General features: G+C 41.6%; 1 protein-coding gene across 16 annotated transcripts in view; it reads right to left on the bottom strand.

The window, feature by feature from the left end:
* PDE1C (phosphodiesterase 1C) overlaps positions 1-12,890 on the bottom strand; it is a 701,054-nt gene that overhangs the window by 112,822 nt on the left and 575,342 nt on the right. For 8 of the 16 annotated variants that reach the window (XR_010842164.1, XR_010842165.1, XM_067042375.1 and 5 more), the window contains one exon: positions 6,841-6,909. Coding sequence is in view for 14 of the 16 variants with exons in the window: in XM_067042375.1 (XP_066898476.1) it covers positions 6,841-6,909 (69 nt within the window). In the remaining 2 variants the exon portion in view is untranslated. Of the gene's footprint in view, positions 1-493; positions 4,752-5,875; positions 5,965-6,840; positions 6,910-12,890 lie in introns of those variants that run through there. The other 8 variants (XM_067042374.1, XM_067042377.1, XM_067042383.1 and 5 more) reach the window with 4 other exon arrangements.

Here is a 12,890-nt window from a genome sequence, read left to right as displayed (position 1 = left end):
TGGTTGTCATTTTATTACAGGCAACATGCTTTCAGCTCCCTTGAACATAACCAGCTTCTTATAGCATGTAATGTTTTCTCACCCTTGACATAATTTGGAACAATCTCACACAATGCATTTCGGTATGTGTTTGGTATTACTTTCGTATGGCAAGTGAGGTGCATTTACTGTCTAGGAATTTGAGCCTTTAGAGCTGTTTATCTATCTTCCGTGCTCTTTCATTTTTAAAATTGAGACATAATTCACTTACCATATAATTCACCATTTGAAGTGTACAGTTCGGTGCTTTCTATTTTATTCACAAGGTCGTGCAATCATCACCAATATTTAATTACAAAACATTTTTTTTCACATCTTTATTGGAGCATAATTGCTTCACAATGTTGTGTCAGTTTCTGCTGTACAACAAAGTGAATCAGCTATATGTATACATATATCCCCATATCCCCTCCCTCTTGAGCCTCCCTCCTACCCCCCCATATCATCCCTCTAGGTCATCACACAGCGCTGAGCTGATCTCCCTGTGCTATGCAGCAGCTTCCCAATAGCCATCCATTTTACATTAGGTAGTGTATATATGTCCATGCTACTCTCCCACTTCATCCAAGCTTTCCCTTCCACCCCTGTGTCCTCAAGCCCATCTCTACGTCTGTGTCTTTATTCCTGCCCTGCCACTGGGTTCATCAGTACAGCTTTTTTAGTTTCCATATATATGCGTTAGCATACGGTATTTGTTTTTCTCTTTCTGACTTACTTCACTCTCTATGAAAGACTCTAGGTCCATCCACCTCACCACAAACAACTCAATTTCGTTTCTTTTTATGGCTGAGTAATAGTCTATTGTATATATGTGCCACATCTTCTTTAACCATTCATCTGTTGATAGACATTTAGGTTGCTTCCATGTCCTGGCTATTGTATATAGTGTTGCAATGAACAGTGTGGTACATGTATCATTTTTTTTTAAGCTGACCATTTTTTTTGATATAAATTTATTTATTTATATTTTATTTTTGGCTGCGTTGGGTCTTCGTTGCTGTGTGTGGGCTTTCTCTAGTTGTGGTGAGCGGGGGTTACTCTTTGTTGCGGTGCACAGGCTTCTCATTGTGGTGGCTTCTCTTGTTGCAGAGCACAGGCTCTAGGCATGCGGGCTTCAGTGGTTGCAGTGCGTGGACTCAGTAGTTGTGGCTCACAGGCTTAGTTGCTCCACAGCATGTGGGATCTTCCTGGACTAGGGCTCGAACCCATGTCCCCTGCATTGGCAGGTGGATTCTTAACCACTGCACCACCAGGGAAGTCCACATGTATCTTTTTGAATTATGGTTTTCTCAGGGTATATGCCCAGTAGTGGGATTACTGGGTCATATGGTAGTTCTATTTTTAGTTTTTTAAGGAACCTCCATACTGCTCTCCATAGTGGCTGTATCAATTTACATTCCCACCAACAGTGCAGGAGGGTTCCCTTTTCTCTATGCCCTCTCCAGCATTTATTGTTTCTAGATATTTTGATGATGGCCATTCTGACCGGTGTGAGGTGATACCTCATTGTGGTTTTGATTTGCATTTCTCTAATGATGAGTGATGTTGAGCATCTTTTCATGTGTTTGTTGGCCATCTGTATGTCTACTTGGGAGAAATGGCTATTTAGGTCTTCCGCCCATTTTTGGACTGGGTTGTTTGTTTTTTTGATATTGTGCTGCATGAGCTGCTTGTATATTTTGGAGATTAATCCTTTGTTAGTTGCTTTGTTTGTAAATATTTTCTCCCATTCTGAGGGTTGTATTTTTGTCTTATTTATGGTTTCCTTTGCTGTGGGAAAGCTTTTAAGTTTCATTAGGTCCCATTTGTTTATTTTTGTTTTTATTTCCATTTCTCTAGGAGGTGGGTCAAAAAGGATCTTGCTGTGATTTATGTCATAGGGTGTTCCTCTATGTTTTCCTCTAAGAGTTTTATAGTGTCTGGCCTTACGTTTAGGTCTTTAATCCATTTTGAATTTATTTTTGTCTATGGTGTTAGGGAGTGTTCTAATTTCATTCTTTTACATGTAGCTGTCCAGTTTTCCCAGCACCACTTATTGAAGAGGCTGTCTTTCTCCATTGGATATTCTTGCCTCCTTTGTCAAAGATAAGGTGACCATAGGTGTCATCTATATTTTGTGCCAGTACCATACTGTCTTGACTACTGTATCTTTGTAGTATAGTCTGAAGTCAGGTAGCCTGATTCCTCCAGCTCTGTTTTTCTTTCTCAAGATTGCTTTGGCTATTCAGGGTCTTTTGTGTTTCCATACAAATTGTAAACATTTTTGTTCTTGTTCTGTGAAAAATGCCCTTGGTAATTTGATAGGGATTGCATTGAACCTGTAGATTGCTTTGGGTAGTATAGTCATTTTCACAATGTTGATTCTTTCAATCCAGGAGCATGGTATATCTCTCCATCTGTATATGTCATCTTTGATTTCTTTCATCAGTGTTTTATAGTTTTCTGCATACAGGTCTTTTGTCTCCGTAGGTAGGTTTATTCCTAGGTATTTTATTCTTTTTGTTGCAATGGTAAATGGGATTGTTTCCTTAATTTCTATTTCTGATCTTTCATTGTTAGTGTATAGGAGTGCAAGAGATTTCTGTGCATTAATTTTGTATCCTGCAACCTTACCAAATTCAGTTATTAGTTCTAGTAGTTTTCTGGTGGCATCTTTAGGATTTTCAATGTATAGTATCATGTCATCAGCAAACAGTGACAGTTTACAAAACATTTTCTTCACCAATAAAAAATTCCCATTCCCATGAGAATTCACTCTCCATTCTTCTCCCTCCCCAGGCTCTAGTAACCACTAGTCTACATTCTGTCTCTGTAGATTTGTCTATTCTGCATATTTCACATAAATGGAATCATACAATATGTGGCCATTTGTGTCTGGCTTCTTTCACTTGGCAAAATGTTTTCAAGGTTCATTCATGTTGTAGAACGTATCAGTACTTTCTCCCTCTAGTACGGTCAAATAATAATCTATTGTATGGATATACCACATTTTGTTTATATATTCATCAGTTGATGGGCATTTAGGTTGTCTCCAGTTTTTGGCTATTATGAGTAATGTTGCTATGAATACTTGTGGACAAGTTTTTGTGTGAACATATGTTTTCAGTTCTCTTGAGAACATACCTAGTAGTGGAACTGCTGGGTGTTATGGTCACTCTATGATTAACATTTTAAGGAACTGCCAAACTGTTTTCCAAAGTAGTTGCACCATTTACATTCCCATCAGCAATGTACGGTGGTACTAAGATTTCCACATCATTGTCAAAACTTGTTATTATCCATCTTTTTTATTCTTACCTTTCTAGTGCATGTGAAGTGATATCTCACTGTGGTTTTGATTTGCATTTCCCTATTGACTAATAATGTTGAGCATCTTTTCACGTTCCATTTGCCTATCTTCTTTGGAGAAATGTTTCTTCAAATCTTTTGCCCACTTTTAAATTGTCTTGTTTGTCTTTTTATTGTTGAGTTATAAGAATTCTTTACATATTCTGGATGCTAAATCCTTATCAGATTTATGGTTTGCAAATATTTTCTTTCATTCCATGGATTTTCTTTTAGCTTTCTTGATAATGGAACGTTTTTAATTTTGATGAAGTTGTATTATTAATTTTTCTTTGGCAGCTTGGGCTTTCAGTATCATATCTAAGAAACTGTTGTCTAATTCAAGGTCATAAGGATGTTTTCTTCTAAGAGCTTTATGCTTCAAGCTCTTTCTTTTCTTTTTTTTATATGGTTCTATCTGTACAATATGTTTGGTATAAAGTCCTAAGGACTATCTTCCAACATTCTCTTTTCAGCTGTGCTCTACCTTGAGTTTGTACCACCAACTGTGTTTTTCTTTGTTTTTAAAAAATTCCTATGACTACATGTTTGTTTGCTTTTTAACATTTCAGATTTTGGATTGCTTCTTTTGCATATCTCTGTTCTTGTTTGGCTTCAGCATAATTTTCCTTTATTGGTTTTAAAGGATTTTTATTCCTCCATTTGGCTCTTTGAGTATCCTAAAACATATTTTAAGTTGCTTGACAGCCTGCACCAAGAGCTTGTGGTAGAGGTATGTGCACTGTGGGAGGTAACTTGTGGCATTCGTGAGGTCACAAGGAGAAACAGCGGGCTGGCTGTCTTTATGAGTGACGTGGAGGGCGTCTGCTAAACAAAGCATGGTTTATTATGTCAAGTGTTTTGAGAACTACCCACTCCACCTCCACAGGCTTTCGAGTGGTTGGAACTCAGATCCTGACACCCAATTGGGGACCACTTTAGACTGCGAAACTAAGGCCAAAGACAGGGTGGCTGAGACTCTGACTCAAAGGTCTTAGAATCCCAGCAGGCCAGCAATATAGGTCCCCGGCATAGTAGGTGGGAACCAGGTTAGGTCTGCATGTTCGTGCAGATGTCCAGTATGTCAGAGGTCCCACTTGACCCAGGAATGTTATGACTTTACAAAGAAGAGCAAACACCATCACTACACACTGAAGTTGTTGGGTTTAGAAATGTTTTCCTCATAATGACTATAATCCTAAGAGCACAATAACCACAAACAGGGACAAGATGAAATGGGCTTCCAGAGACTACAGAGCAAGGTCTACTCAGTACTAGAAAACAGTCAGTATAGTTGTATAGTTATAGTTGTATAGCTGTAAGTTAGTATAGTTGATACAAATCCAATTTCCAAGATGAGTCTTCTTCTGAGGATGGCTGCTTTCTATCTAGTCATAAATTAAATTGGATAATGCTCACTCACACACCAGGGCACCCGGCCTCATAAACATTTATGAGCACACAATATGTGCTTGTCACCTCAGCAGGCACTGGGACAAAAAAGAATAAGACAGTCCCTACCCTTGATAAAGCCACCGATCAATGGTTAAAGGACTTATAAGCAAATAATTATACATCAGCATTAATTCTACCTAGATAGTTTGGAGAGACTGCAAAGAGAAATTAACCAGGGGAGAAAAGGGTAAAGACTGTTCTAGGCAGAGTGAGAGGCAAGTAAGTTCAGGGGCTATTCAGTGGACATTGAGTCCAGCTGTTGGACTGGGGTAGGGACACTGCATAAGTTGAAGCTGAAAAAGCAGATGGACGTAGATTATATTTCATCTAATCTAAGATGCCGCCGATTATAACGTGAACTATTATTTCATGTACAACCAAGAAAAAAATGCTGTTAATTCAATTATAACACCCCATTGCTTGCAAAACATTCCTATTTCAGAGTAGCTAAAATGCAAGTCACTGTCCCTCTTTGAATGGATGAAATATGGAAATTCCCCAAAGAAACAATGTAAAAGATAAATTAACATTAGAAAACAGATTTTTTAAAAGATAAACTAAATGCAAACAATATATGAATATAATTTTTCTTATCAAATTAGTGAAGTATCAGTGTAGCAGTAGCAAGAGCAAAGTGAAATGGCAAACTCATTGCTAAAAGTATAAAATAATACTACTTTTCTGGAAATCACTTTGACAATAACGTGTCAAGAACCTAAGTATGTACATACTCTTTGAATCAGTAATTGTACCTACAGGAATCTGTCCTAAATCCATATTTACAGACTCAGAAGAAGACTTATATACAAGAACGTAAAGTTATTAATGATAAAAAAAGGCAAGGTATATAAATGCCAGATTATTAATGAATACAGTCGGCCCCTTGTATCTACAGATGTGGAACCTGCAGATATGGAGGGTTAACTGTGGGTGACTTGAGCATCCATGGATTCTGGTATTTGTGGGTAGTCCTGAAACCAATTCCCATGGATGCTGTATATAAATAAATTGTGGTACAATCATATGAAATGTTAGTCAATTGCTGAAATATTTTTAAAATATTTAATAACATGGGGGAAAGCACATAATGTAACAGTAAATTTTAAAAGGGAGGAAACAAAACTCCATGTAGAGTATAATCTCAATCTAGAAAAAAAAGAAGGTATTAAGAAACACTGGAAGGAGAGGTAATCTTGATTAGCTCTGAGTGGTAGCATTTTGGCACCATCTTTCCTTCTTTTAATTTGTATTATTTTTTGATTTTTCTACAATATCCATATTTACCTTTTATAATCTCTCCTTCCCGCCAAATAAATGTGTTTTTCCAAGTTTTACTTGGAGACTAATTTGCATAGAGAATGTAAGTCTATGCATGGAGACAGTGACCAATAGGTACCCCTCATATTAAATACTGATTACACAGGATTGTCATGAATGCTTAAAAATTTCTAGTAAATGTTAGATAGGATCCAGTACAGATCGTCCATGACCTCCTTATTTCTCAACAGTAGATACTCGCTATGAGCACCATCTATGAGTCAGTACTATGTTAAATTGATGAGTATTATTTCTAATTCTTATTATCATGGAGACAGATGAGAAAACAGAAGCTCCAAGAAGTTGAATAAGTGTAGTGAGCCTGCACAGTGTGAACATGGCAAAGCTGAGATTTGAACCCAAGTCTCTCTCTCTCACCAAAAATTCATTCTTCCCCCTGTGCCATCTGCCTCTCAAAGAAATACTTGCACAGCATGTCCCGATGAACCTTAAGGAAGATCAAGATTCTACTCTTTCCATCAGTGAGCAGGAGAGATTGTGAACCAACTATGAATTTGTTATGTCCATTCTTGGGAGAACCTTACAAATGTGGATGACAGAGACAAAGCCCTCTGATAACATGGGGTCAACAGGATACACAAGGGGCCAGATTACCCACTTATCAACTGCTAAACTCAACTCCTGAGAAACGGGTCCTTTCTGCTGTCTGTGATCAGCTAAGACTATGAAGCGATATTTACGCACCTGGCAAGGTAAGGCGACTCGTGGAGCTAGTGCTTGGGGCTGGTGAGCCATGAGAATGCTTCTTTATGCCTGTAAAGAGGAAAGAGGATGAGAAAGAATAGGATTGTGGACAGACTTTTCAGACCGGTACATGCTCACGTGCAATGTTATCCAATGATCCAAAAGTTGGGGTCTGAAGACAACATTGAGAAGAAGGTTGGGTGAGGGTGTGGGAGGAAAGCAGGGCATAGGCCATGGTCCAGAAAAGCCAGGAGCACAGCCTTTACCTCTGTGTGTGTGATGGTTCTCTGTCTCCAGACTGGTCTGAGCGGGCATGCACTTTAGGATCACCAGGGAAGCGTTCTAAATATGCAGTTACCTGAGCGCCACACCCAGAGATTCTGTGTTCATTGTACTGGGCTGGAGCTCTGGCATCCAGATTTTCAAAGCCCACCCCAGGTGGTGCTAATGTGCGTCCAGAGTGGAGAACTGCTGCTGTGAAAGGGGAAGTTCTGGATTTAGAAGTGAGAAGCCAGGGGTTTGTCTCTGCTTGGTCCCTATAGCCTTTACTCCCTATTGGACCTCAAGGAACAAACTTGATTTCTCTGGAACCTCTGAAGATCTGTGAAGAGGAAGTCTTCATCTGCAAAATAAGGGAAATGACAACAACTACGCCCAAGTGCTCTGGCGAGAAATAAAGGAAGCGAGGTGAATTGTTCTGCAAAAGAACATTTACACATATGTGTGTGTGTGTGTGTGTGTGTGTATGTTTGTATATACATAATATATGCCTATACACACATACACGTAGATATCATTTTATACATAAATATACGTATACACATAAAATGCACATACACATATATATTTTATCTATAAATGCAAATATTATTTGTTTATTCATTCGTTTCTTTGTTTATTTGGCCATACAGAGTGGGGCAAAAGAGGCCCGAAGGCCAGAATCCAGCAACATGACAAATGCCTGGATTCTGAGCTGGCAGAAAAGCAGAGAGAATTCTCGGGCAGAGGGTAGGCATGATTTAACGTCAAGTTATCTGTCACAAGTCCCCTGAACCTACGCAAACTTTTTGTAAAGTCTACTTTCCATGCAGAGGCCTGGTGTGAGTGGAGGTTGTGCTAGTCTGAGTGAACACAGTCATGGGTAAAGATAACAAGAAGACACACTGACTGATCTCGACATCAGACGAAGCAGGAACTTGGGGTCCAGGCAAGGGATAAGCTTTCCCAACCCTGGAATACCTGGTGAGATGTGAAGATATACACTAGGGATGGTGTTTGAGAGTGTTCCATTTTAGTCTTAAAGAACAAGGTACTACCCTTGACATTCTGTGTTACTGTAAATTATTATTATCATTATTATTATTATTAGCAGTGGAAGTACTGTTAACAGTGTTAGTAGTAGTAGTAATAATAGTAAAAATAGAGAAAGCGAAATTAATCCAAACACCTCAGACCCACAAAAACTGTTAATTTGCACGAGGTGAGAGAAGTGGTATCTGGCAGAACTTTCAGGTCTTCGTTTTCCAGATCTTGTAGATGCCCTGAATGTAAGAGTTGGGTGATTTTTATAAATATGGCTTCCAGGGTCATTTGCTGACCCACTGAAGGGGAACCTCCAGGGAATGGAGCCACAAGTTTGCAGGTCAACAGTTTCCCCAGGTGAGTCTAATGATCATCTATCAAATGGGGTGCTCAGACACTAGAGGTAAAAAGATTTACCCAAAGTGATAAGTGGGGTCCGGGCCAGGGCTGCCTCACTGCACAGCTCCGGGGGGCGGGGGGTGCCACTCACACTGTATCCTACAGGAAGAATGGTGGACCTGAGTGTGTATCAAGCCAGCCCCAATCCAGGGCACTACCAGGGTGCAGGTCCATAGCCATTCCTGACCCACCAGAAACAACCTGTGTCCCATTGGATCCGCCTCCACGGTGGGGAAGCCAATAACTCAAAGTGTTTGTCCCTCCACTCACGGCACGTTTCACTTGTCTCACTGTCCCTTTCAGATAGGGTTTCTCTCTACAGATGCACACTGATATTTTGTCACATCATTCTTTGCTGTCCTGTGCATGGTAGAATGTTTAGCAGCATCCCTGGCCTCTACTGCTAGGTGTCAGCATCAAACTCCTTCCTCACCCCCACACCAAGGCCCCCACCGTCATGATAATCAAAAATGTCCTCCAGACACTGATAAATGTCCCCTAGGAACAAAATTACCCTCCGTTAAGAACCACTGCTTTAGGAAGGAGGCAGAGTTTAGGGTTTTTTTTTTTTTTTTTTTTTTTTTTTTGCGGTATGCGGGCCTCTCACTGTTGTGGCCTCTCCCGTTGCGGAGCACAGGCTCCGGACGCGCAGGCCTAGCGGCCATGGCTCACGGGCTTAGTTGCTCCGCGGCATGTGGGATCTTCCCGGACCAGGGCACGAATCCGTGTCTCCTGCATCGGCAGGCGGATTCTCAACCACTGCGCCACCAGGGAAGCCCGAGTTTAGGGTTTTTTATTCAGAGCTGTGACTCACAATTTGGCCACTTGGTCATTAGCATCAGGTACTGTCACATATCAGGCAGCTACCATGTTCTAGGCACCGTATTAGTAATGGACAATTAAACGTACGTTGGTTATCTTTTCTGATACTAACTCTCTGGTGATAGAATGATTCCTAATTTATGGAATTTGGAGACAAAGTGTAAGTAATTTTCAGAAAGTTACTGAATGTTGGGGGGCAAAATTTAAGCCAAGAGCCTTCAGAGTTTAAACCTAGAGAAACTTTTCCCAATGACTCTTGCTATTTCTTGACCAATCCGTTATCCAGGTTTCCTTCAGGTGCCGTCTTCCTAAATTTGCCTACACATAAGAACTACCTGGGATTATTAACAAAAAGGAAAAAAAACCCAGATTCCCTAGCCCAGCCAAGCACTAGTGAGCCCGCATTTCTGGAGGGACGTGGATCTGTCACAAGTGTCCCAGGTGATTCTGATCTTCAGGGAGGCTTGGAAAACCTTATGTGATAGAAATTTCCTTCTTTAACTGCTGGAAAATAGGGCACTCTGCTTTCCACAGATACCCTCATGAAGCTGAGAGATCAAATGTAATGTGACCTAAATGAGCACTTAAAAACCTGCAAAGCACTGAATGACGACAAGCTTTTAATGGTGTTACCTGTAAAAATATTCACTATTGCCAGGTTATTTCATAGAAATGCTTGGCGCAATTAAAGTCACCTATCAAGGGACTTCCCTTGTAGCACACTGGTTAAGAATCCACCTTCCAATGCAAGGGACACGGGTTCGATCTCTGGGCCGGAAAGATCCCATATGTCGCGGAGCAGCTAGGCCCGTGCACCACCACTACTGAACCTGCGCTCTAGAGCCCGTGCTCTGCAATAAGAGAAGCCACCTCAATGAGAAGCCCGTGCACAGCAATGAAGAGTAGCCCCCGTTCACCGCAACTAGAAAAAAGCCCGTATGCATCAATGAAGACCCAACGCAGCCAAAAATAAATACAAATAAAATAAATATATTTTAAAAAACTGACCTATCATGAGCTTCCCAAAGCCTGAAGCTTGATGGCTTTTTCTTGGGGCGACTTTTCATTCCCTTGGTGTCTCCTTTGCAGATAGTGAATGAGACAGAAAACTCTGGGGGCCGTGCGTCAGTGGAAAAGCAGAGCTGCAAGCCCTCTACCAATGCGGTTATTTTCTCTGTATGCTTGACAAAATGCCCAATATATCAGGAAAAGGGAGAAACCACATGCGCCTCTCCTAATCGTGAGTCACAAACAGGTAGCAGGCAGAGACGCATAAAATAAACCTGTTGGCAATTTCTCCAGACCATCAGGTGGCCCCATGGACCATTGGGGGTGGTTAGGCTCTGAGTCAGCCTCCCATGGGCTCCCTGTTAAGTCAGGTTGTGTCCCTGAAATCATTTTCCACTCCATAGCCACCAAATAACCTATCACTTTACTCAAAGTTCCGTTCGTGGGAATAATACTCAGCTTATCTAAGTCTCATTTTCTAAAACCCTTCACCCTCCCTTGCTCCCATTCCCAGGGAACACATCAGAAGTTGAGCTGGAAGGTCCACGTCCAGGTCAGCTTTCAAACTGACCCCTACTGTTCCAGGCTGGTGGACACATAGACCTCACTCTGGGATTTATTGTAGAAATCTACCTGGGATGCTTCTCCGTGAGTAACTCAGAATTCACTCTGTCAGTGCTTTTCAATCCTGGCTCCACATTAGGACGGTCTGGGGAGTTCTAAAGAAAATATGCTGATACCTGGGCCTCCCCCTAGATGTGCTGTTTCACTGATCTGGGATGGGGCCCGGGCGAGCCTGTCTGCAGCCAGGAGTGAGAAGCAGTGTAAGTGAACCCAGTGAACACCTGTGGAAGACACTTCTTTCAGCTGTAAGGGAAGCGTTCTTTCTTCTGAGGAACTGGCGTTGTTTGTCCTCATGAATGATGTGAACCTTGTAAATGGTTTCTTTTCATTTTTATTTAGGTTTCCTGGAAGCTCAGGCCCAATTTATGATCTAATGCTGGGAACTGGGGAGGCCTATTCAGCCTGCATGACTGTACACTAACGTTTGCCCTGTTTGACTCAATCTACACTAGCTTGACTTCCTGCCTCTGGTTTTATTCTGCAGTCTTCATTTTTTAAAAGCAAATTGGTTACATTTATGTGATTTTAGACTTCTGAAATATTTTGTAAATGAGGTAAGGAAATAAAAACATGAATAAACAACTACATCAGTGCTGACATTGAGCTAAGTTCCATTTTCCTCATCTATACAAATTTAAAAACATCGATTTCAGGATGTCATTGTGAGGACCAAGTGAGAGAACTTAGCAAACTGAAGTGCGATAGAGTGTGTTATTAGTTTATATTCAAAAGAAAGGTGTGTGTGTGTGTGTGTGTGTGTGTGTGTGTGTGTACAGCAGCTAATATGTCATCTTTGGGAGAGAAGCACTTTAAGGTCACGCATTACATTGTCTTTGACCCAGAGCATGTGAATGTTCAAGGAGTAAACAACCCAATCAGTCAGCTCAGGGCAGAGCTGCAACACTTCAGCTTGTGTGACTGGAAGTATCTTTTGAGAAACGAATAGCTTTCAGATATTTCAAATTAATGTCCTTGGTTGGTTCAGCTAAAGGGCAACAAATCCAATTCATCAGGAGTCTGGAGAAGAGGACAGTGATGAAAGTGACAACCAAGGCTGCCTGCCTTGGGGCAAATACACACATCTAAGACTCAGGACATGAGGTTAGCACTAAACCCAATGATTGGCAACTTGACCTCAAGTAATTTCCCTCTGCAAAGTAAGATTAGCAGGGCCAGGCCAAAGCCTGCCGGGAAAGGTGATTTAAAAGCCCTTGAGGGGCTTCCTTGTTGGCGCAGTGGTTGGGGGTCCGCCTGCCGATGCAGGGGGCGCGGGTTCGTTTCCCGGTCTGGGAGGATCCCACGTACCGTGGAGCGGCTGGGTCCGTGAGCCATGGCCGCTGGGCCTGTGCGTCCGGAGCCTGTGCTCTGCGACGGGAGAGGCTGCAGCGGTGAGAGGTTCGCGTACCACAAAAAAAAAAAAAAAAAAAAGCCCTTGAGACCTAGCGTCATCGTTAGTAACGGTCCAACAATAGCAATGTTGTTACAACACAAGGAGGTCCCAAGGCAGAAGTGGGTGCTGAAGGACTAAAGTAGGAAAAGTGTCTGTCAGCCTACTGTGCATTTCCACTCTCTTTCTTTTAGCCTATTGCAGTGTCTGCCTTTACGGATACCCACAACATTTGATAGCCGTTGCTGAGCACATCCACCAACATTTTCTCTGTGCTCCATTCAGGGGGTGGCAGAGATCAACGAGCTAAATGAATCGTTATCCTTGCCCCTTTGCAGCCTTGACAAAAGGGCATCAAGAGAAGTCCACGTTCTGCTTAGGGCTGTGGAATCTCTGAAAGTTTGGAAGGCTTCAAGCCTACCTCCTGTACTTTCCTAAGAGTTGTTTTACAACAGTGTATAAGCTAGAGCAGCACAGTCAGAGTGTTTGATAACATTTCTCCTCCACA

Source organism: Kogia breviceps, chromosome 9 (assembly GCF_026419965.1).
Source record: "Kogia breviceps isolate mKogBre1 chromosome 9, mKogBre1 haplotype 1, whole genome shotgun sequence".
NCBI lineage: Eukaryota > Metazoa > Chordata > Mammalia > Artiodactyla > Physeteridae > Kogia > Kogia breviceps.
The sequence above is the reverse complement of the archived record's forward strand: the minus strand, read 5'-3'. Positions and strand labels throughout refer to the sequence as shown.